The following is a 23,047-nucleotide window of genomic DNA, read 5'->3' on the forward strand; positions in this document are numbered from 1 at the left end:
AACGATTTGATGAGAACATTTTTTTATAAATATATTTACCAAAGCGACGAATAAAATAATATTAATAAAAATTATTATTATTATCATTAATTTGAAAGTAGTTAGGTTGTTTAATTTAACGACCTAGCAGCAAAGTTGTAGCCTACTGGTGACTTTTATTTTGAAAGTGTGTTTGAGGTTGATTTTGAAAGGGAAATCAGTATCGGATTCACAAAGCGTTTCAGTGGGAGGCTTCAAACCTACAATGTTGGGCACGGCGTCGTGAGTAATAAAGTAATGTCTTGCAAAAGCGTAAGGACAGCATTGTCCATTAACTAATTGAATGATCGGTAAATGCCTCCTGCGGCTAGTATTATCCCCTCGTATATGTCGTTTAACTTGAAAGAAGGTCGTTTTGCCACAAGGTTTGCTTGCATTTCAAATAATTAGCTTAGTTAGCCAGCCGCGGGCGTTGGTTAGCTTAAGTTTAGTCTTGCGAGTGCTGTGATTGAGGCTGCAAGTGTCCAGATCACGTGAATGACTGCGACGGTTGTTTTAGCGTGTGTAACGTTACCGACAGATTACTCTCATTCATATCAGTTCGTGCCGTGTATCGTAACGTACATTAGTACGTGCGAGGCAGAACTTCATAGCTAGCGAGGACAGATAATGGAGAGGCTGTGTTTTAAAAAGTCAGAGTTCCCTAACTAGAAAGCACCATCTGCGCATTCGAACAAAAAGCTGTTCTTGTGCTGCTGCTGTCTTTCTAGGCAGCGCCTTAGGTTTTGAAACAGAGCCAGACTGCAATTTCTGGTCACTGACAGCCTTATGATTAACACTCGTTTTCCTAAAATAGCTAGAGGCTCATGCAGCTCTCACATGTACGATGTTGCCATACGAATGTATTTGTATATATTTGTATTCTACATTTGCATTTGGCAACATGACTTCCGTGTGTGGGTCTGATGGACTTTGAAAACCTGTTATCTCAGTTTGCTGTGCAGCTCTCCAGAGATTGTTTATGCGTGTGTGGGAGCAGTTGAGAGAGGTTATACAGCACAGGCTGATCTGCTTACATGTTTGCAATCAGGGCCCATGCTTGTGTTATAAGCTGATCTTTGTCACACAAACTGAGTTTGACTTTTTTCTTCTTCTAAGGATCAGCTCAGCTTCCTCTTTTGCAAACTTGTCTCTCCGCAGGTGAGTGCAGGCTAGATGACAATGGCACACGTCGGGGCAGTAATCGCAGCAATGGCTGGTGTGATGGCCATTCTGCTTCATTCCTCCATTCACAAGATTGAGGAAGGGCATTTAGCTGTGTATTACAGGTGAGTGGAAGGAAGTTGCATTGAAATTATACACAGATTTTATGCTGCTTATGTTAATAATTAATAAAACGGCCGTAATATAGTTGAAATTTGGTGGAAAGGCTAGATCAGTTAACATTGTATGTTTACAGCTTTTAAAGGCATTGTTGATCCAAAAAAGAAAAGTGTTGTTTGCCCAAGCCTCTGTGACTTCTTAAGTAAATATAACTTCAAGTAATATTTTAATAAAAAGATTAAATATAAACTTTTTGTCCATCTTATGGATGTCAGCGGTCACCAAAACTATCTGATTATCAACATTCTTTAAAATATTGTCCTTTGTGTTCCATAGAACAATGAAAATCATACAGGTTTGAAATGACATGAGGTTGAGTAAATGATAACAGAATTATTCTTTTTTTGGATCAACTGGTAACTACACAGCTTCTTTATAGCAATAGGTGTTGTAATATTTCTACACAAATGAAATTGATGGCATATTTATCTTTCATATATTTAATTTGCTTCCTAATTTTGGTTCATGTTTTTTTCCCCAATTTTTTCAGAGGAGGAGCTTTGTTGACAAATCCTAATGGCCCGGGTTACCATATAATGCTGCCTTTCATCACTTCATATAGATCAGTGCAGGTACAAATGTGATGTATTTATAGTTGGCCGTATAATAATAAATTGTTTTATTACAGTTGTACACATTGCATATCATTTATAATGAATCAGTGGATTCTTACATCTATGCATTTAGCAAAAGTCTTTATTATAAAGTTAGAAAGGAAACCAAGGTAGAATATTGTTAAATATGCTGATTTTTTTTCTTCTCACGTTTGCATCATGTTTATAGACAACCCTGCAAACAGATGAAATAAAAAATGTGCCTTGTGGAACCAGGTACTCCTTCGTGTTGTTGTTATTCTATCAAAATGTCCTGAAAACTGCTTAAAATTGGTCAGGATTAAATTGTACTGGATATTTTCTGAGGCTCCTGAATGAAAATAATAATCTTTTTCTTCTACAGTGGAGGTGTCATGATCTATTTTGACAGAATTGAGGTGGTCAATATGCTGGTTCCGTCAGCAGGTAAGAGCCTTAAAGGGATAGTCCACCCAAAAGTAAAGGTTTTGTCCTCATTTACTCACCCTCAAGCCTTCGCCAAACATTTATGACCTGTATGTCTTCAGTGGGAGGAAAATGAGATGTTAGGCTCTATGACAAAACAAGCTCATGCTCTTGTTCTCTTCCTCCACAGTGGTGGACATAGTGAAGAACTACACCGCAGATTATGACAAGACGCTAATCTTTAACAAAATTCACCATGAGTTAAACCAGTTCTGCAGTGTGCACACACTACAGGAAGTCTACATAGAACTGTTCGGTAAGTCACTGAGATGTCAAACAGTTTATTCAGCCAAGTATACTGTGAACTTTCAGTTGTTTATATATAGAGTGCTGCAGTTTCTGCTGTGTCATTTGTTTTGTCTTTGGTGCTTTTTTCACTGCAAGAATATTTGTCATGATCTTGCATTTGTGTCGTTTTTGTTTGACAGACATAATTGATGAGAACTTAAAGACTGCACTGCAGAAGGACTTGAATGCTATGGCTCCTGGTCTCACGATTCAGGTATGGTTTTTATCTCTATGGTTTCAGCTTTGACTTGAGCAGAATTAGATGATTCCATAATATTTTGCAGGCTGTGCGAGTCACCAAACCTAAAATTCCTGAGGCCATCAGAAGAAACTATGAGCTGATGTGAGTGAATATATTTTCGGAATAAATTTGATTGTATAGATTTTTGATAGATTAAAATGTTTTCAAAGGCTTGAACAGTTTTAATCTTTTACTTTCACCAAAACCACATTTATTTCAAACACACAGTAGAGACAGTATTACTGTGAAATATTATTACAATTTAAAATAATTGTTTTCTATTTAAAAACATTTTAAAATGTAATTTATACCTGTGATGGAAAAGCTGAATTATCAGCAGCCATTTCTCCAGTCTTCAGTGTCACATGATCCTTCAGATATCATACTAATATGCTGATTTGGTGCTCAAGAACATGGATTTTGCTGAAAAATAGAAAGTTCAGAAGAACAGTATTTATTAGAAGTAATCTTTTCTAACATAAATTGTCCTGGGATGCCTATGTCTATGGTTTTAATCAAAATTTCCCTCACTTTCATCATCTGCAGGGAAGCGGAGAAGACCAGGCTGCTCATCACCGTTCAGACACAGAAAGTGGTGGAGAAGGAGGCTGAAACTGAGAGAAAGAAGGCCATCATAGGTGTGTCTTCCACTTCCAGATATAATGCTGATCATGTATGGAGTTATGGTTTGTCCCTGTTCATTTTGTGTGTTGCTCTCATTGCAGAGGCTCAGAAAATGGCTCAGGTGGCAGAGATTCACTTCCAACAAAAAGTAATGGAGAAGGAAACCGAGAAAAGGATCTCTGAAATTGAAGGTCTGGTTTATCTACTGAGAATTTTCATTGCACATGCCTTGCAGAGTGTGTTGCTCATCAGAGACATTTATTTGATTGTAACAGATGCTGCATTCCTGGCAAGAGAGAAGGCAAGAGCAGATGCAGAATATTACACTGCTGAAAAGTTTGCAGAAGCCAACAGGGTAACAAAAAACTTTTTTTGATTGAAATTTGATTTTAAGAAAATATTAAATATTTGTGTGAGACTCAGTGCTCAACATTCAATACTTTATTGACGTAACCTTTTAGAGAAATCCTTGAAAGAGTAATTTTTTTATTTTTTAAAGAAATGTAAAAATGTTATTTGTTGCATTTAAAAAAAATAATAATTACCTACAGGTTTTAAGGAATAATTCACCCAGAAATGAAATTTGACTGAAAATGTACTCAGCCTCAGACCATCTAAAAATTAGATGAGTATGTTTCTTCATCAGAACAGATTTTGAAAGTTTTGAATTGCATTACAATGGGTGCCATCACAATGTGAGTTCAAATCGCTGATACAGATATCACAAAAATCCACAAATAATCAACACCACTCCAATCCATCAATTAATGTCTTGTGAAGTAAAAAGCTGTGTGTTAGTGATAAACTAATTCATCATTAAGATGTTTTTTAACTTCAAACTGTTGCTTCTAGTTAAAATAATGGTACATTTCCCCTAATCTGTTTAATTGAAAACCTTACCTACATCTCGGATGGTCTGAGGGAAATTACATTTTAAGTGAAATGTAACAGCAACTGAAGGTAAACTATACCTTCAACAGTAGGTTTGTTAACTTTTAGTACATATCTGTACCATCTATTCTGTACAAAAACACATAATAGAGTAGATTTTTTGTGAAATAATTTTTCAGCTTGTCCAAAGCTTAAATATCCTTTAACCTCAAGTATATTAAGTAGTGCCTGTAGGAGGCTCTAGCTGTTGTCATAGTGTGACTAGTGTCCACTCTGGACACATGGAGGCACACTGACACATTCCTTCAGCAGAGATGATTCCACACAGGATGTGCTCATGGCATTGATCATACCACTGTCTCCCTCCTCCACAGCTGAAGCTGACACCAGAGTATCTGGAACTGATGAAATATCAGGCCATAGCTGCCAACAGCAAGATCTACTTCGGTCAAGACATCCCAAACATGTTTTTAGACAACAGTGCCTCCCACCCGAGCGTGGGCCAGGGTGCGGCAGACTCTGTAGAGCAGCTGGAGGTCTTGAGTATGAAAGAGAGTCTTAAGAAAGCATCCAAGCCCAAAGCCACAGAAGGCCACTGAGGGGCCTGAGAGCTGTCCACCCCTCTCTTCCTCTGCTGTTCCTCTCTCTCTCTCTCTCTCTCTCTATTTTTCTCTTTCTCTCTCTTTCTGTGGGTGCTTGTAAGGCATGCTGACATGGATACTTTTCACTCTGCTTCTGCAGTGGGGTTGGGTGCTTGGCTAACTGTGCTGTGACTGACACACAGAGCCTGTGGTTTTTCAGCAGTCACTTGTGGACTAAAAAGGAATGTCCAGACACTGTACCACTGAATATTGCCAGGTCGAATTAATGCGATCCAAATCCCCTCCCTGACTCACATCATTGTGCTTTTTCCCCTTTTTTTGCTCTCAACTTTTGCATGTCACAAATCCATGCTAATTATTTTTCAATGAATTTATGTGAAGTATGTGAACATTTCAAGGTTTATGTTTGTGTTGTCTTTTACATAACTGGAATTATAAGGCATCACACTAATTGAGATCTAAGGCAATGGCCAATTGAGCTACAATCCGATAAAACTCATTGTGTAGCCAAAATTTGTCATCTACCTTTCCTTCATATGTTGTTGAAGGGGTACTTCACCCTAAAGTTTAAATTGTGTTATTATTTATTCACCCTCATGTCATTCCAAACCTCTATGGCTATCTTTCCTCTGTGGAATATATAAAAAAAGATTTATATATATTTTTGTGTCCATACAATAAGTCAATGGGATTCAGTGTTGTACTTGTAATTGAACTTTCAATATATGCACAAAAACTTTGTTCTACTGAAGAAAGAGAGTGCTGCAGGTTTGGAACAATATGATGGTAAGTATCTGATGACAGGATTTACATTTTTAGGTAAACCATCCCTGTAGAAAAATCCTCATTTCCATCACTAAAATCTTAATTTAGTCCAGCCACAACTGCAGTGATCAGTGGCTTTTGCATGTGTATGTAAGAATGCGTTTGTTTTAAAATCATCCCTGCTTGTTGATCTTTGATTGAAAATTTTGACACCTAAATCCTTTGGTGTGAATTTAATTTAATATAATGTCAGAAATAGTGGGTTTGGTATAGTGTTGTGTAGTGTGTTAGTGCCCTGTGCCTGTTTTTGAATAGATGGTTCTTAGAAGGTGTCACACTGAACATGGGTATGTTGATTCCATAAAGTCTCATAAAATGTTAAAGTTTTGATCCGGGGCTCCAGCCTTTGAAAAGCGAGAGATGGACAGCTAATGGATTCTATATAGTTGAGTCAGTTCCTTTATGACTGAAAATGCCTTTATGACTTTAGTTTAACTTGCTTGTTTTGTCATTACTGGAAGAAGTTTATTTCAAAGGGAATTCAGTAACAACAAGGGCTGCTGTATTACTAGGCACTATTGTTTTTTATTTTTAAGCGTTGATGGGTGAATGAATTAATGATCAGATGTTCTTACATCATGTTATTGCATGCTGGGAGCCAGATGATGATTTTCTGAAGCCTCAAAAACTTCATCAGAATGTCACCACTAGGGGAAGCCAGTGCTCTTCATGGATCAAACTAGGCAACAAAGACCTACTTGATTCAAAATCAACTAAATCAATAATAATAACAATGCATTAAATCAAACCATCCAAACAAGGCTTTGAATAGTGTCTACTAGTACTATCTCTCAGGAAAAGAGACTTGCATGACCTGGATTTTTTTTTTTTTTTTTTTTGCAAACATATAAAAGTTGTAAGGTCAGATATAAGGTCATTGTAAATCTGTCATGCAGCACATATTCTTACATCCTCTACAAACTTTTCCATTAAAGAAACAAGCATTAATTTAATGCAGTTAGTCTGGCTTCTCCCATTCTTGCTTAAAATTGACATTTATTGTTTTCCTTCAGGGTGTAAGTTTAATTGTCTCAAAAGCTTTGAAGCAATTCTCAAAGATTTTTCTCTGTTCATATGATCCCTGTGATTCTTATGGCTGATTAAATGAGAGAGGACAGAACTTGACTGCCCTGGAATAAATCCACTCTGTGAATGACACTTTTATATGTCAGCATAATTTAAGCTCCTAATTTTAAAACATTTATATGCAAAATTTATAACATTTTGACAATGTTCAGTTCTGTGAAATAAAACCTATTTTGATACCATGAAAATGACTGTTTCCTTGGTGTTGCAGTAGTGTGATCAGACTGTTCTTGCCTTGCACATAAAGGAAGTGTATATCATTTCCTATTAAGTAACTCACAAAAGTTAGTGACATAGATTGTGTCATGACTTAAGTGTGCTTAGTTTAATATGATTTGGATATATTTCCCAGAAATAAGGAATAGGAACTAGATCTTGAACAATATTTTAAAATCTAAAGCATAAGTGCATGCAAAGCTTATTCAAGGGTATTCAAGGCGCAACTTATTCTAATATTCAGATCTTCAGATGTGACTCCTGAAATGTATGTTTATGGGACTTTCACTTATTTTTTAAATAAGAATAATATGTGATTACAACATGCTAAAATTTAAGATGTATTTGATTTCTAGAGTATGGAATGTGTTTAAATCTCCAACCTTATGACACAGAGAAAAAAAGCTCCATGTTGACATTAAAAACAAGAGTATTTGTTACTCTTGGACTCAATCTTACATTGACTGTTTTGGGAATAATCTGATAGCCAGGTATTCTCCAAAAATAACTCAACTGCTTGATGAACAATACCAACAAGCAGTTATGACCCATACAATCCTATTTGCTTTGGAAATAAACTCAGAGTGTCTCAGTCAATGGTTTTTGTCCAAGTCAGGAAATGTCAAAAACTCTCATTGCCAAGTAACAAATTAGCCTGCTTCACCTTTTTGATGCAGGACTCAGACTTACTAACAGTATATGAGTGAAAGAAGGACAAATGAAGGAAACAGTCACTCCAGGAAGTGGAAAAAGTCTCTATCTGACCTTAAAGAGAGAACAGAAGCTTGAGCTCCCCCAGAAACTCCTGAGTAAATATCAACCATTCAGATCTGGTCACCAGACTGAGTCAGTCCCCAAACACAAGAGCACATTTCCTGTTCCTGACAGTGAATTTAGCATTAAGACTTATAGATTGGATAAAATGCATGCTTTTTCTTCGAGTCTGTATATTTTAGGTTAAAATGTGCTTGTGTGTCCAGGATGTACCACAAAATCGCTTTCTCCACTACACGTCAATGATATATAGAAAGGGGCACCGCCAAAAATAAGTGTGGGAAATGAAAGAGACCAACAATACTTTGGATTGTGGTAGATTTGTAAGGCCAACATGATTGCAGATTCCATTAAAGGGGTTATCTGATGCTACTTGCACTTTGATAAGTTGTTTGCACTGAAATGTGTGTTGGCAGAGTGTGTACACAACCACTGATAAAAAAAAACAAAAAAAAACTGGATTTTTATCTCGTTAAATAATTTTCCCTTTCTCAAATCAGAGCCGATCTCAGACGTCACATAGACAGGCCCCTCCCACGATAGTTTGATTGACAGTGGTGTTTCAGATCAGACTGGACTAGTGTCTTACCTGAGCCCCGCCCTGATTGGTAGTTGTCATTTACGACATCTGAGCCGCTGAAGACGCAGTGGATTACGTTTGTTTTTGAAGGGAATGTGCCTCGGCTCTGAACAACATAAATGCCTCTATGTTCACGTGAATAATTTGTGATCCAGCTTCACCCATAGGAGGAGTATAAGGTTTTAAATGAATCTTTGCAAATTGCCTTTCCTAATAATGTGTCAATTAGCAAGTTTCAAGATGAAAGTGGCTAAAGTAAACAGTCCGTCACAGAATGGCTCTGAAGAGTGGGGCGGGGTCATCAGAGCTCATTTGCATTTAAAGGAAAATGCTACAAAATGGCTTACTTCGAAAAGAGCTGTTTTTGATATGGTAAAAAAGGGTGTTGTTTTACTATACCACTGAGACATTTTAACCAAACTATGTTACAGACTTTTCATTAAGACCCTAAAGAATCATATCAACTTGTGAAAAATGTTCATCCGATGACCCCTTTAAGTCTTATTTGATTTAAACATTGTTTACTCATGAAATGAACATTTTTATTAACTGAACAGAACTGACTCTATAAGTCATATTAAACAAAGTTCACCGGACAGCAAGATTTTAATGACTCCCAAATGACTTATACAGGATGCATCAATTACACAGTCTTACTCAGCACAAGGATCCTGGCCAACTTTTCTTTCCATAGTTCACTGAAATGGAATGAAAATAAGCCACGTGCATTATTAGATGAAATATCCACTAAGCCCTTTTATTTATTTGTACTAGAAAAACTAGGCCATCAGTCTAGCAGGACACATACCAGTAGAAAATTAGTTTTTTTTCTGTTTTTGTGGAGCTGTTGGCAAATGTGTGACCTGGTTACAACCATTGCAGGAAGGGCAGTGCCCAGGTTTTGTAACTGTTTGGAGGGACTCTGGCATATGAGACTGAAATGTTCCCATGACAACTATGATGAGATTTATGAATTACTAGCAGCAGCCTGAACAATTGTTTTCTGTGTTCAGTCTGGCTCATCGCCCTGCTTCGTCCCCTGAAGCGCCGTGCTGCCGGAATTTACCAGGGAGTCATGGGGCAGCTTCTGTAAGGACATGATAGATGATAAGCCTGGCTTCTCTCAACCAGCTCTGATTAACACAATAATGCAGGCCAGTCTAAGGGGATTTCTACAAGCTCAAATCTGACTTTGAGACACATGACGTTGTGGGTTTAACAGAATAGACATAGCAGACTGTAGAGAGCATGTGAATTGAAATAAATCTGACTTTTTATGAATATTTATTTTGTAATATATAAAAACACATAGTACAATTCAAAAGTTTGGGGTCAGTTCTCTTTTTTTAAGGAATTAATAGTTTTCTTTTGCAAAGATGCATTAAATTGAATTAAGATCACAGTAAAGACATAAATAAGTTTCTATCCATCAAAAAATCCTAAAAAAAATATATATATTAATAAATATTAAGCAGCACAACTGCTTCTTACACTGATAATAATAATAAATGTTTATTTAGTGCCATATCAACATATTAGAATAATAACATTTCTTAAAGACTTTTATTTATGGAAAGCTCAACCTCAGCAAAATCAATTATTTGGCTAAAACCATTAGAAAAGCAATACAAGCCCATAGCAATTTTTTTTTACAGAGGTTGTATGAGTCAGTGATTCAGAAAATATATTTAATATTAGAGAGATTTCTGAAGGATCATATGAGACTGAAGACTGGAACAATGACTGCTGCAAATTCAGCTTTGCCATTTCTTGCCAAAAACAGTTTGGTATTTGGCAAGTGTCAATGTGCATATGTGTGCACTTCTCTTATCTTGCAAAGGGAAGGAACAGCTATCTTACTGCTTGCACAACTCTTTACTCATTCTGACTCAGTGCAGGTCTGTTTTTTAGGGGTGAGATCTGAAAGCAATGCTTTGAGGTTTGTTTTACCCCTGGGTGTGTCACAGGGTTAACATCTCTCCCTGATAACACCTGTCTGAATTCTGAGTTTATCACTCGCTCTGTTTTTCACTCCAAGATTGTTCCCATGCTTGTCATCAGTTTCCTCCTGGACTAGTTCATTTCAACACCAGCACATTAATGAAACTTAAATTAGGCCATCTTCCATCCTGCAACTGTCATGTCTAGAATAGTAACCCGTAAAGTATTTGGCTTTATTGTATCAGTCAGGATGCATCTCATTTAGACTAATAGATGTTCACTGATGGAACATGTTTCTGATGACAGCAGACAACTTGTTTACAGATTACACAGGCGAAAAGTTCAACAGAGAACACAGATTGTGTTACTTAAACATCTGCAGTTATGTACAGCAAGGATGCAAAGGAAACATCTATGTAAGTCAATCCCAAAATTACGTTTATGGATCTATCTCATCTTCAGTGAGCTCATGAAAAAAAGAAGCGACTGTAATATGTTGAAAAACACAATAAACGTGCCAGTTACCTGTAATAAAAAGACCGTTTTCTTAAATGTTTTTCATTCAGTTTGATTACCATGTGGCTTTGATTGCATTACAAACTCCTCCCTCATTAATCTTCCAAGAGTCATTTAAACAACATAAAAGAAAGAAAGACTTCAGACAGCCATGTCTTGGTCTGAACAGAAACAGATGTACTGGGATAGTAATCAAGGCTATCCCATACAGCTGAACTCTTTCAAACAAATATTTTTTTTCTTCACTGGAACTGTACCATCACATTTTTATGAATTTACTACGCGGTGTCATGCCTTGAGTTTTGTTTGTTTTTACTGTGTGCAAAACAGAACAACACTATTGTCATGACATTTTACACTTCTTTACTTGACCTGATGATCTCAACCTTCCAAATGTTGATAAATTGCCATAATGAACCCGTAGGTTGAATGTCTCTGCAATGCAAACCCAAACAGCACAATGGTGAAGACTTTCAGGTTGAGGTTTACATATATATATATATATATATATATATATATATTTATTTTAATATATATATATTTTTTATGGTTATCAAAATTCTGCCATAAATGCAGCTGATTCTGCATATTATATATATATATATATATATATATATATATATATATATATATATATATATATATATATATATATATTATTATTATTATTATTATTATTATTATTTATTTATTTATTTTTTCTCTCAATTTCTTTAAAAAAAAGATCCAGGCCTCGTTGGGGGACTTACCAGTGTTGGGGGTAACGCTTTACAAGTAACATGAGTTCCGTAATCAGATTACTTTTTTAATGCATTACTTACTTACTTGTTAATCTACAAGAACATAGAGGAGTTACTTTTAAATAATACTTTAAATAAGTAACACCAGTTTTTTGTTTTCCTATTAATTGACTCCTTTGCAACCATGTTGAGAGAAATTGCGAGTAAGTGCAGAGGTGTTGTGTGTGCTGTGTAAACATGATGGTTACTGTAAATCTAAACTAAGGCCATGTCCACACGTACACATGTATTTTTATAAACTGAGCTTTTCCTTCCTTTAAAAAAAAAATCTCCATCCACATGAAAATGCAAAAGCATGCTATGAAGCACTGTCAAGGGCGATTTAATCTCCAACGTAAAGCCATGTTGGCTATTTACCCTGGGAGGAGTTTTCAAAAATGTTCTGTTTCAGTGACCTGGTGCTGCGTTTGCCTGTGGACAAACGGCCAAACTGCATAGAAAAAGTGGCGGTTTTGAAAATACCTGCGTTCGTGTGGACAGGGCCTGAACATGCATTTTCTCATCTCACCTGCACAAAAACATTTTCAATATTCCTCAAAATGAAAAAAAAAGTGAAATGCAAACTCAGGATATGACGCAAATCTACAATAACTGAATGTAAAATAATACAAAACCACAAGGTTTGTTTGAGCTGTGCACTCTACTGTACAGATGTGAATTTACATTTCCTTCAGCCTGAAGGCTTATTCGTTTCACTTTTAGTGTGAAAGGGCTTATACAACTGCCAAAAACAGAACTTTTTATATTAAAAACAAACAATAAAGACCAGTCCAGATTTAAAAAGTAATACAAAAGTCAAATAATACAATACTTTCCATAAAACGTAACTAAGCAACATAATTAGATACCTTTTTAGGGAGTTATGCAATATTGTAATGCATTACTTTACTGTTTCAATAGTATGGCTATATAACAATGAAATAGAAATGCTAATTATTTAGGTGTCATAAAATTGCTTACATACTAAAGTCATTTTTCCAGTTATACACCTTTTTTGACAACACAAAGTCCATGGTAAACACTGGCAAAAATGTTGTTTTGAACAACATTGGATCTCAAATAATATTTGAGTTTTAAGATAATTAATGTGCTTTTATATAATTACAAGCTTCACATTACTGCTTTTTAACTCATAGAGTCCAAACAAATCGTCTGTTCTCTTTCACTGTAAGTGCCTCGTCACAACTTATATTCTTGTTTACTTTTTTATTTAAAGAAGGTAAAAGTAAAAATTAAATTTTGTGGTAATCAATATTCAATAATCAATCGATTGAGATCAATGTGTACCCAGAATATTCAGAATTATAAACAACTGCAAAACATAAAACTTTAAAACAACCTAAACATGATTTTGAACGGGGTTGTGCATAAAACATGATGACAAATAAAACATCTGAAGACCAGATTTCTTGCACACTTGAAACAGACCCTAAAATGGTAGTGAATTGTTATTAAATGAACCGAGGAGGTGTATCTGCAGTACTTTAGTTTACATTGCTCTATTGGATTAGACTCTTTAAAACTGATGGTCTTAGAACTGAGACATTGTTTTAGACCAGAGGGAGTACCACTCATTCTATCTTTGTGAGAACAACTCCCGTTCCAGACGTTCTCACAGTGTGCTTCATGTTGTCTGCATGCTGAAGGGCTCAGGCATGCTTTTGACTTTAATTCAGTGTGACTCAGAGAGTTTAATGCTGCTTTCCAACCCCTAAGTTCTGCTGGGTTCTTCTTTCGGAGAGCTCAGCTTGAGTCATCAGTAAGCTCTCAGAACTTTATTGAAAGTGAAAGTCATGATATTTCCCAAGTATGATAACCCAAATGCTCTGCATTTAACCCATCCATGTGCACACACACAATCTCCAATCTGTCTACAATATAGTGCTATCCAATAACTGCGCTCAGACCCATGACTCAGGCTATCAGATCAATACTGTTATTTTTGAATAATCAAATCTTGGGTTTATTATTTCTTTGAATGAAAAAAATTTGGTTTAACAACAAATCGAAATACGAACAAAAATAAATAAAGATATTTTCTAATAGTGCAATAATAATAACCTAATAAAAATAATTATAATAATTAGGCCAGTATTAGCATTAATTAGCATTATTATTATTATTATTATTATTATTATGTTCTGTTTAAAAAAACGGGCAAATGACAATTTAGCTAGATTTTTAGGCCTAATTTTGTTCGTGGGTAAACAAATGAGCTTATGCTTTAATATTTGTTTTACATGTGTGGGCAGCTTTGATACCTCAGTCTGATTATATATTAATTATGTATTAGTGATTATATATTATTAAATGATATCTTTAGCTGAATCAAACCGCGCATTGTATCACGTTCTTCTTATGGGTAAAATTCCAGGCTTTATTTATACTGAAGAAATAGGCTTTTCATTACGACATAATTGAGTAAAAAAAAATTGTGTGTGGCAGCAATGTGTCACCATAACTTTGCTTCAGAAATGTTTACATTTGGTCTGAGGTTTCCACTTGGGCTTGATGCTAGCATAAACATGTGGCTCACGGGAGGGACACAAAGTGATTGCAAATACTATTCCAAAAATGGCTTTGTGAACTCTTCTGGCCAAAAGAGCTAAGAGAGGATGAGTGGCTGCAACTCTGCTGTAGCCAAATGTGCATTGTTGAAGAAAAGGCCCAAATTACTGGTCTCCTCTTTGATGACTTTATGATAAAGAACAACTTGTAGTGAAAACAATGAACTGTTTATACCCCCCAGGTAAATACAGAGAATATGATGTGTTAGCACCCCTGCACACATTGGATAGGCACAAGGGGGAAGTGAATGGCATTTGAGCAAAAAATGAATAAATTCACAAGATAAACAGTTTATAAAAAAAAATGTCAACAACACAATCTGACATGCACTGTCAATCCATGTTTCCTACTGTATGTGTCAAAGGAGGTAAAATATATATTTATTCTTAATGAAAGGAGAAGTGAAGCTTCATCATAAAAGCACTTTTATTTCCTGTTTCTGCATAGGATATTTTAGTATTTATGCAAATAAGCATGTATAAGTTTTGTCAAATAATGTTGGCCAAATGAGTCAAGTTTCCATTCTGAGGTCAGAATGAAATCAACACCTGTTTTTACATCACTTTAGCCCCGCCCACCGATTCCCATATGTAGTGTAGATTACAAGAGAGACAAATGCAGATCTATGCAGAAACCAGACTATAAACTTTATTTGATTAATTAATTTATTTGATTTATGAACATGGCACAATTCAATGCAAGATTATTACAAAGATTGAAACTAGAAGATGATGCAACTATATTGGATCCAATGTTGCACCACACAAGTGTAACTGTTTTCATTATGAATAACTCAACCTCCACTGAACACTTAAAAAAAAGGACTCACCTTACTATTTGACAGTCCTGGCTCTCAGATGGAACCTGAAATTGAAACAGAGTGTTATATAGTGTTGCTAGACAATTTCTCAGTTAATTTAATCAAACATAGAGCATACTGTTAGCAGAAATAAAAGCATCTTTTGGCAAAGATTTTATTAAAAAAAATAAAAATAAAAAAGAGTTAGCACTTAGCTCACTATAATTACCACGCAGCAATCTTAATCAATAAAAATGAATAAAAGCAGTTAAAACGACTAAAGTTTAAATTAAGTAATTAAGTTAAAAATATTGTTAAATTACATATAATTACAGACCTCTGGACGTTTTCTTCATGTTAGCAAGTCCTCTGATAACGTAGGGCTTAGTGTTCCCTAACAATACAGTCTGACACCGATCTAAGGATCAATAAAAACACTGTAAAAATCTTGATAACATTATAAGTGGACCTCAAATAACAATTTAGTAAAGTACAATTAACAGTTAATTCTTTTTTTAAAAACTGAATCTGCTGGAAGGCTCTAGAAAATTATGTTCTAAGATTTTAAAGGGGTTATATGATGTGATTTCAGTTTTTCCTTTCTCTTTGTTTTACAAGCTCTTAAAGAAGTTAAAATTATCTCTTAAAGTTAGCTCTTAAAGGTGCATATAGAAGATCCGTAGAGTTGCAAAGACTAAAGTCTCAAATCCAAAGAGATATTCTTTATAAAATTTAAGACTTATCCACGCCCCCTAAAACGGCTCGTTCAAACACGCCCCACATCTCAAGATGCACAAGATGCTACAATACCTTAATGTGTAAAATCTGAAGCAAAGTAAAACATTTACTGTACATGATATTTAATAACGGTTGTATGTTTATGAAAGATAGAATATGATAAATATGATAGATATTATGATAAATAGACTTGGCCTGCAAAGCAAAGGGTTTACAGCATTGCGAAAGAACAAACAGAAGTTTGCTGTCGCAATCATTTTGTAGCATTGTCATTTCCTTCATTTTGAATACATAAGTTGATCAATTATTTCATAAAATAGAACACTTACTGAATATTTTTTATTGAAATGCAAACTTAAAATGAAATTATTAATATTAAAGCATTTAAATCTGTTGCTGCAACCTTACTGTCAAGTGACGTATATCATAGCTGTATGTTTTATTTTGCATGCAAAAGTGCTGAAACTTATTAGTTTTTGCAATTTGCAAGTCATAAGATTTAACATTTTTAAAGAATATCAAGGATCTTTTGCAAGATTTATACTAATTCTTATGTACATTACAGTTGCAATCAAACAGACCTTTTCTTCTGTATTGTGATGTAAATACAAGTCTAACACACTTTAAGATATAGGAAAATATAGGATGAGGGGACATGGTATGATTCATAAGTTGTAGATGTAGATGAATGCAAGCTTTCAGGTGATTTAAGTGGACTAAATGATCAGAGAAACCCAGGAGAGTGAATGATGATACTTTTGTTTTACTATAAAATGACTGTATTATTACAAAATAACACAAAATAACATACATTGATATATTTTTCACAGTAACATCAATAACATGCATTTAGAAAAAAGATTTAAATTCACTTTAACTTCACTTCAACTTTAAGTTTGCAGTGTTTCGAAATTGTCAAAAAAAAAAACAAAAAAAAAAAAAAAACATTTGGCCTCGAGGTCACAGCAACACTACACAAGATTTTCAACAAGTCTATTACTAATGTGTATTTTTAGGCATACATGAAAGACTTCATGAACCTCAGAAAGTCCTTTTCACATCACAGTTTATCACCTTACTTTGTCTTTCTTCTTCACAGTAGCTGGACTGGTATGAGGGGCTTCAGAGAAAACAGACAAAGGGATTGAGTTTTTTTTTTCTTTTGTTTTTCTTTTAAACATTTTACATTTCACTAAGGGAAATGTATTGTCCAAAAGTTTCTTCGGTGGGACTTGGCATAGACAGCAGATTCAGGATACCTCCAGGCTAAATTACTCTCACAATACACTGAATCAATTTCCTCTAGCTGAGTGGTACTCCCCCATACTGTAAGATTTGTAAGCTCATGAGAACTGCTTAACCAGGAAGGCTAAACTAATTAGACTCTATCTGAACCCATTAAACTCAATAAGGTCAAAAAGACACACTGACAGGGCACCAGACCTATAACTATGCGGGAGAGGTTTTTTTTTTTTTTGGCTCTAAGCTCTAAATCATCAACACCAGCTGTGCTTCAACTTATAAACATCCCATTAAAGAGAAGTTAAAATTGAACAGCATGTACAGGAAAAAGAAAAGTAAAAAGCACAGAACTACTGTTACTTTAATAGAAATGGTCTGCACTTTGATTATATGATATATCAGAAACTATTTCTCTGGTCTCATAAACTCAATCTACTGTTTGCTTGAGTTTTCTGTGGACAAAAAGGGCTTTTAGCCGAATGCTTTGAGTCTGTTGGAAGTGATAAGGGCTATCTAGTGAATGGAGCTGATAGATGTAGGACCTTTTCTAACAAAAGGGAGTTGGATCTGAAACCAGATGATGTCACGACTAAGACACCATGATGATGAGGTTAACCTATCAGATGATGAGTTAACCTATCAGATGATGAGTTAACCTATCTACTTCTATTTAATGTTGAGAGTGCTGACAATGCAGTGCATTTTCCCTATTTCCAAACACAGCTGACCATTTTGTTAGTCCATTTTAATATACAGACCAAAAGTTTGGAAACATTACTATTTTTAATGTTTTTGAAAGAAGTTTCTTCTGCTCATCAAGCCTGCATCTATTTGATCAAAAATACAGAAAAAAATTAATATTGTGATATATATTGTTTTAAATGTATTATACTTTAAAATATCATTTATTTCTGTGATGCAAAGCTGAATTTTTAGGATAATTATCACATGATCCTTTAGAAATCATTCTAATATGATGATTCATTATCAAAGTTGGAAACTGTTCTGCTACTTAATATTTTTTCAGAACATGTGATACTTTAGGATACTTTGATGAATAAAAAGTAAAAAAAAAAAAAAAAAGAAGCTATGTTTTTAAAATATAAATATTTTGTAATAATATACACTACTGGTCAGTAATTTGGGGTCAGTAATTTTTTTTCTTTCTTTTTTTAAAATAAAATCAATACTTTTATTTAGGAAGGATGTGTTAAATTGATAAAAAGTGATAGTAAAAAAATATATTATTAGAATTGTGACGATGTCATAAATCATCTTTAATCTGTGGGCTATGCCCTGGGTTTTTGTTTGGTTTATATTAGTTTGGTTAATTATATTGATATGAATGTTAGGTCAAGACAGAGACACCAAAAAGGGTTATTTTTTGTAGTTATTTATTCAAAGTTCGTCTGATTTCCTTACTTTTTTTCCTCTGGACTCATGACTGCAGCATGATTTGGGGATGAGGATTTAAGAGGAAGTGCGGCCTTCCTGTTTCCTATTTTATACCATCAAATTGAATTCTGGGTAATGTAGGCATAGTCTACTGGTTAGTCAGAGCAGGGGAGTCATCGTTTATTGTTTATTTTGAATGTGTGTATATGTAAATGTATTGTTCAGTTTTTGAATGTATTTTTTGTAATGTTGATCTTATGTTGTTTTGAACTTTATCTTCAATTGAGTTTATGTGGCTGTTTGTGTGGGTGTGTATATGATTTTCCTTTTTGTGGGTTTCCTTATAATTTGGGATGGTTTGACCCTTGAATTTCAAAAGGGCACACTTGGCCTCACAGTGTTTAGGGTTGGTTGGGGCCTCCATGAGGAGGGTCAACTTTAATGTCTCCAGTGTCTGATGTGAGTAAATAAACTTTTTTGAAACGTTAAACGTTTTATGGTTGCTTTTGTTGCTAGTTGTTTGGTTTAGTTGTTAGTTGTTGTTTGTTTTAGTAACATACTGTTTTGTGACACTTTCTACTCAGAATTACCCATTTACACTCAAACACTATTCACTGATTGTTACATCTTTGTGTATGGTGTACCAAGTATTAAGGTCTCTGTGTTCATTTGGCTATTCATTTTATTGAGTGGGCATATTATCTTAAAAGGATAACAGCCTGTCTAAATGCTTACTTGCATGTTTGCAAGTGAACCACATGCTTTAATAGCATGGTGGTTTTCCAGTGTTACCTTGTTAAATACATTTTATAAACTGTGACGGCTGGTGAAAGGACAGTCTGGAAACAATAGCGAGTTAACAAGGTTTAATGAGATGATGAGATATTGTACAAAGACACACAAAGACGATGATACGGGAACACTCCAGAGGGATGATTAAGGCGGTGAGAAGTCCAGACGTAGACGGGAGGCTTTGACCGGTGGCGATCGGCCTTGGCCTTAGTGTGCTCCCTCACCCGGAGAAGAGTCTCACGGGCTCTGGTCCAGGTGCGGTGGCACCTCTGGACAAACGCGTGAGCGGAGGGGACCGCGACTTCAGATTCCAGACTGGGAAACGCTGGTGGCTGGTACCCTACACTACACTGAAACGGAGAGAGGCCCGTAGCTGACACTGGCAACGAATTGTGGGCGTACTCCACCATAGAGAGTTGTTGACTCCAGGAAGAAGGATTCTTGGAGACCAGACATCTCAACGTCCTCTCTAAATCTTGGTTGGTTTGCTCAGATTGTCCGTTGCTTTGGGGATGATAACCCGACGACAAGTTATTATCTGACGCTCCTAATAATTAGCAAAACTCTTTCCAAAATTTGGATATAAACTGAGATCCCCTGTCTGAGACCACGTTTACCGGGAGGCCATGAAGCCGAAAGATGTGATCTAAAACAGTAACCGCTTTCTCCATTGGCTGTAGGTAATTTGGGCAAGGGAATGAAATGTGCCGCCTTCGAGAATCGGTCCACTACAGTCAAAACGACTGTCATGCCATTAGAGGGCGGGAGGTCGGTGACAAAATCTAGAGCGATATGTGACCAGGGTCTCGAAGGGACAGACAGCGGTTGAAGGAGCCCATCAGGAGGTCTGTTAGATGACTTACCACTGGCGCAAACTGAACAAGCCAAAACAAAATCGCGGACATTGCGAGCCATACGCGGCCACCAGAATCGTTGTCTAACCAACCCATTAGTTCTACTTATCCCTGGATGACAAGCCATATTAGAACAATGACCCCACTGGACAACTTCGGACCTTAACTCTTCCGGCACAAATAAGCGGTTCGGTGGGCAACCGGACGAAGGCATTACCCCTTCTAAGGCCATCTTGACCTTCGACTCGACCTCCCATGCGAGTGCTGAGACTACTAATCTCTCAGGCAAAATACACTCGGGAGTAGCGGGACGGGAGGAGGGATCAAAAAGACGTGACAAAGAATCGGGTTTAACATATTTGGAACCTGGGCGGTACGATAGGGTAAATTCAAAACGGCCGAAAAAAAGTGCCCAACGAGCCTGCCTGGAATTGAGTCTTTTGGCAGTTCTAATGTACTCTAAATTCTTATGATCGGTCCAAACAAGAAAGGGACCCCTGAACCCTCTAACCAGTGGCGCCACTCCTCCAACGCTAATTTGACCGCCAACAACTCTCTATTGCCAATGTCATAATTACATTCGGCAGGAGATAATCGATGAGAGAAAAACGCGCAAGGGTGGACCTTATCGTCTGAAGCAGCACGTTGGGACAACACTGCTCCTACCCCCACCTCTGATGCGTCGACCTCCACCACGAACTGCCGTGTGGGGTCAGGGGCGACAAGGATGGGAGCCGAAACAAAGCGGTTCTTGAGGTTAGAGAATGCAGCCTCGGCTGCGTCAGACCACCTGAACGGCGTACTGGGGGAGGTCAAGGCTGTCAGACGTGAGGCTAGTTGGCTGAAATTACGTATGAAACGCCGATAGAAATTGGCGAACCCCAGAAACCGCTGTAGGGCCTTACGGGAATCTGGAGATGGCCTATCTATCATAACCTTTACCTTGTCAGGGTCCATTCGTATTCCCTCAGACGATACGATATACCCTAGGAAGGGGACCGACTGTGCATGGAATACACACTTCTCCGCCTTGACAAAAAGCCCATTCTCTAATAACCTCTGGAGCACTCGTCTGACGTGTTGAACGTGTTCCTGGAGAGATGAAGAAAAAATCAGTATTTCATCCAGGTAAACATATATAAACTGATCTACCATATCTCTCAACACGTCATTCACGATTGCTTGGAAAACCCAGGGCGAGTTGGAGAGCCCGAACGGCATCACCAATTATTCAAAGTGCCATCTAGGGGTATTGGAGGCGGTTTTCCATTCATCCCCCTTCCTGATGCGGACCAAATGGTAAGCGTTACGTAAATCCAATTTTGTGAATATGGATGCTCCCTGCAACCTCTCGAAAGCTGAAGACATGAGTGGTAAAGGATAAGTATTCTTAATCGTAATGTTTTTCAGCTCTCGGTAGTCAACGCAAGGTCGCAGAGAACCATCCTTCTTACCCACAAAAAAGAACCCCGCCCCCGCTGGAGAAGAGGAAGGACGGATGAACCCAGAGGCTAAGGATCAGAAATGTATTTCTCCATGGCCTCCCTCTCAGGAATAGGAAGAGAGTATAACTTGCCCTTAGGCGGAGACTTACCTGACACTAAGTCTATGGCACAGTCGTAGGGACGATGCGGAGGGAGAGAAGCAGCACGGGACTTACTGAACACTTCCTTCAGGTCCAGATACTCAACGGGCACGTTTGTAGCAGCAGGCGTGCAGGCCGAAGCACGCTGGAACCGCGCTCAAAGAACAGTGATGACTAAAAGCATGGCTAAAAGCTAAAGCTAAGAAACAAAGCTAAAAGCAAACTAAAAGCAGGCATGACTGATAGCAGAAGCAAATCTAAAAGCTAAAAGCATACTAAAGTCGACATGACTGATGACAAAAAACTAAACGCAAGCTAAAAGCAGAATTTTATGGTGTCCTGAGTATTTCAACTGGCCTGTTGGCGACACCTCAAAATGTTGTCTTGACCAATCAGATATTTTCCTTGCTCGGGGGTAACATAAATCATATGTTATCTTATCAAGCATGTGGTCCAAATTTTCCCGCTCTTGCAGGGTCTAATTTTGGAGATAATTCCTATAACACGAATAGGATACATTTGACAAATAACTGATGGTCATGACTGTTTCAAGCTAACAGATTCAAACACGTACACACTAAACATGAATATGTGTCCTTAAGCTATGCCATAGTTATTAAAAGACATACACAATAAGTGATTATAACATGATAGTCAAATGTGTGGGTTATATATAAATGAATATGGAGTTAAGTGATGGATTGATTAATTTATAAGTCATTTTGAGTTCATTTTGGTCCATTTATATCTAGAAAAACAGTTTCTGTGCCATTCTCTGACATAAAGATTTCTGTGGAACCAGAGGTTAAAAGGGGTGGGGGGGGTGGGGGGCTTGGGTTGTCAATCCAAGGACCTTGAGTATTACTCTCATGGGTTTACATGTGATGTCCGGCGTTGCATCTCAATTACTTGCCCCAAATTTGACAATCTCTTCTCAGAATTGAAATTGTCAATAATGGTTCTAGTGCTGTTAATGTCGAAAACTGTTCTGTGAAAGAGTTGGTTGGTTGGTTAACTTGTTTCTTACTTGTGGCACTAGGACTGATTCATGACCTCCTGTTGTCTTCCTGAGGAATTTGGCTCATGTTTCAACCACAGTCCTGATCGACTCTTTAATTTGTCTGGTTCGGGTCAGATAAGCTACAACTTTTTGAAGTTCAATCCACATACTAATCTATAATCTTAATAATTAAGACTCTCTGTATCATTTTAGAGTTTACATGGCCTTGAATTTAAACAATTTAACTGAAGACTTTTTTTGAAGGACCCT

The 23,047-nt window shown here is 36.6% G+C and overlaps 1 protein-coding gene across 4 annotated transcripts; it reads left to right on the forward strand.

Annotated features, from left to right (window-relative positions):
• The first annotated feature begins 128 nt into the window (after positions 1-128).
• Positions 129-7,165, forward strand: erlin1 (ER lipid raft associated 1). 4 transcript variants are annotated; one of them, XM_052572689.1, is made up of 12 exons: positions 129-261; positions 1,180-1,307; positions 1,853-1,934; positions 2,146-2,192; positions 2,320-2,381; positions 2,551-2,676; positions 2,849-2,922; positions 2,993-3,051; positions 3,496-3,587; positions 3,675-3,764; positions 3,849-3,928; positions 4,839-7,165. In XM_052572689.1, the coding sequence occupies exons 2-12, from the start codon at positions 1,195-1,197 to the stop codon at positions 5,061-5,063; spliced, it is 1,050 nt and encodes a 349-aa protein (XP_052428649.1). In that variant the 5' UTR covers positions 129-261; positions 1,180-1,194; the 3' UTR covers positions 5,064-7,165. The 4 variants fall into 4 exon arrangements, with proteins under 4 accessions (XP_052428649.1, XP_052428648.1, XP_052428647.1 ...); XM_052572688.1 differs by having other exon boundaries at positions 139-273; XM_052572687.1 differs by having other exon boundaries at positions 216-404.
• The last annotated feature ends 15,882 nt before the right edge of the window (positions 7,166-23,047 follow it).

This window comes from Carassius gibelio, chromosome B13 (genome assembly GCF_023724105.1).
Source record: "Carassius gibelio isolate Cgi1373 ecotype wild population from Czech Republic chromosome B13, carGib1.2-hapl.c, whole genome shotgun sequence".
NCBI lineage: Eukaryota > Metazoa > Chordata > Actinopteri > Cypriniformes > Cyprinidae > Carassius > Carassius gibelio.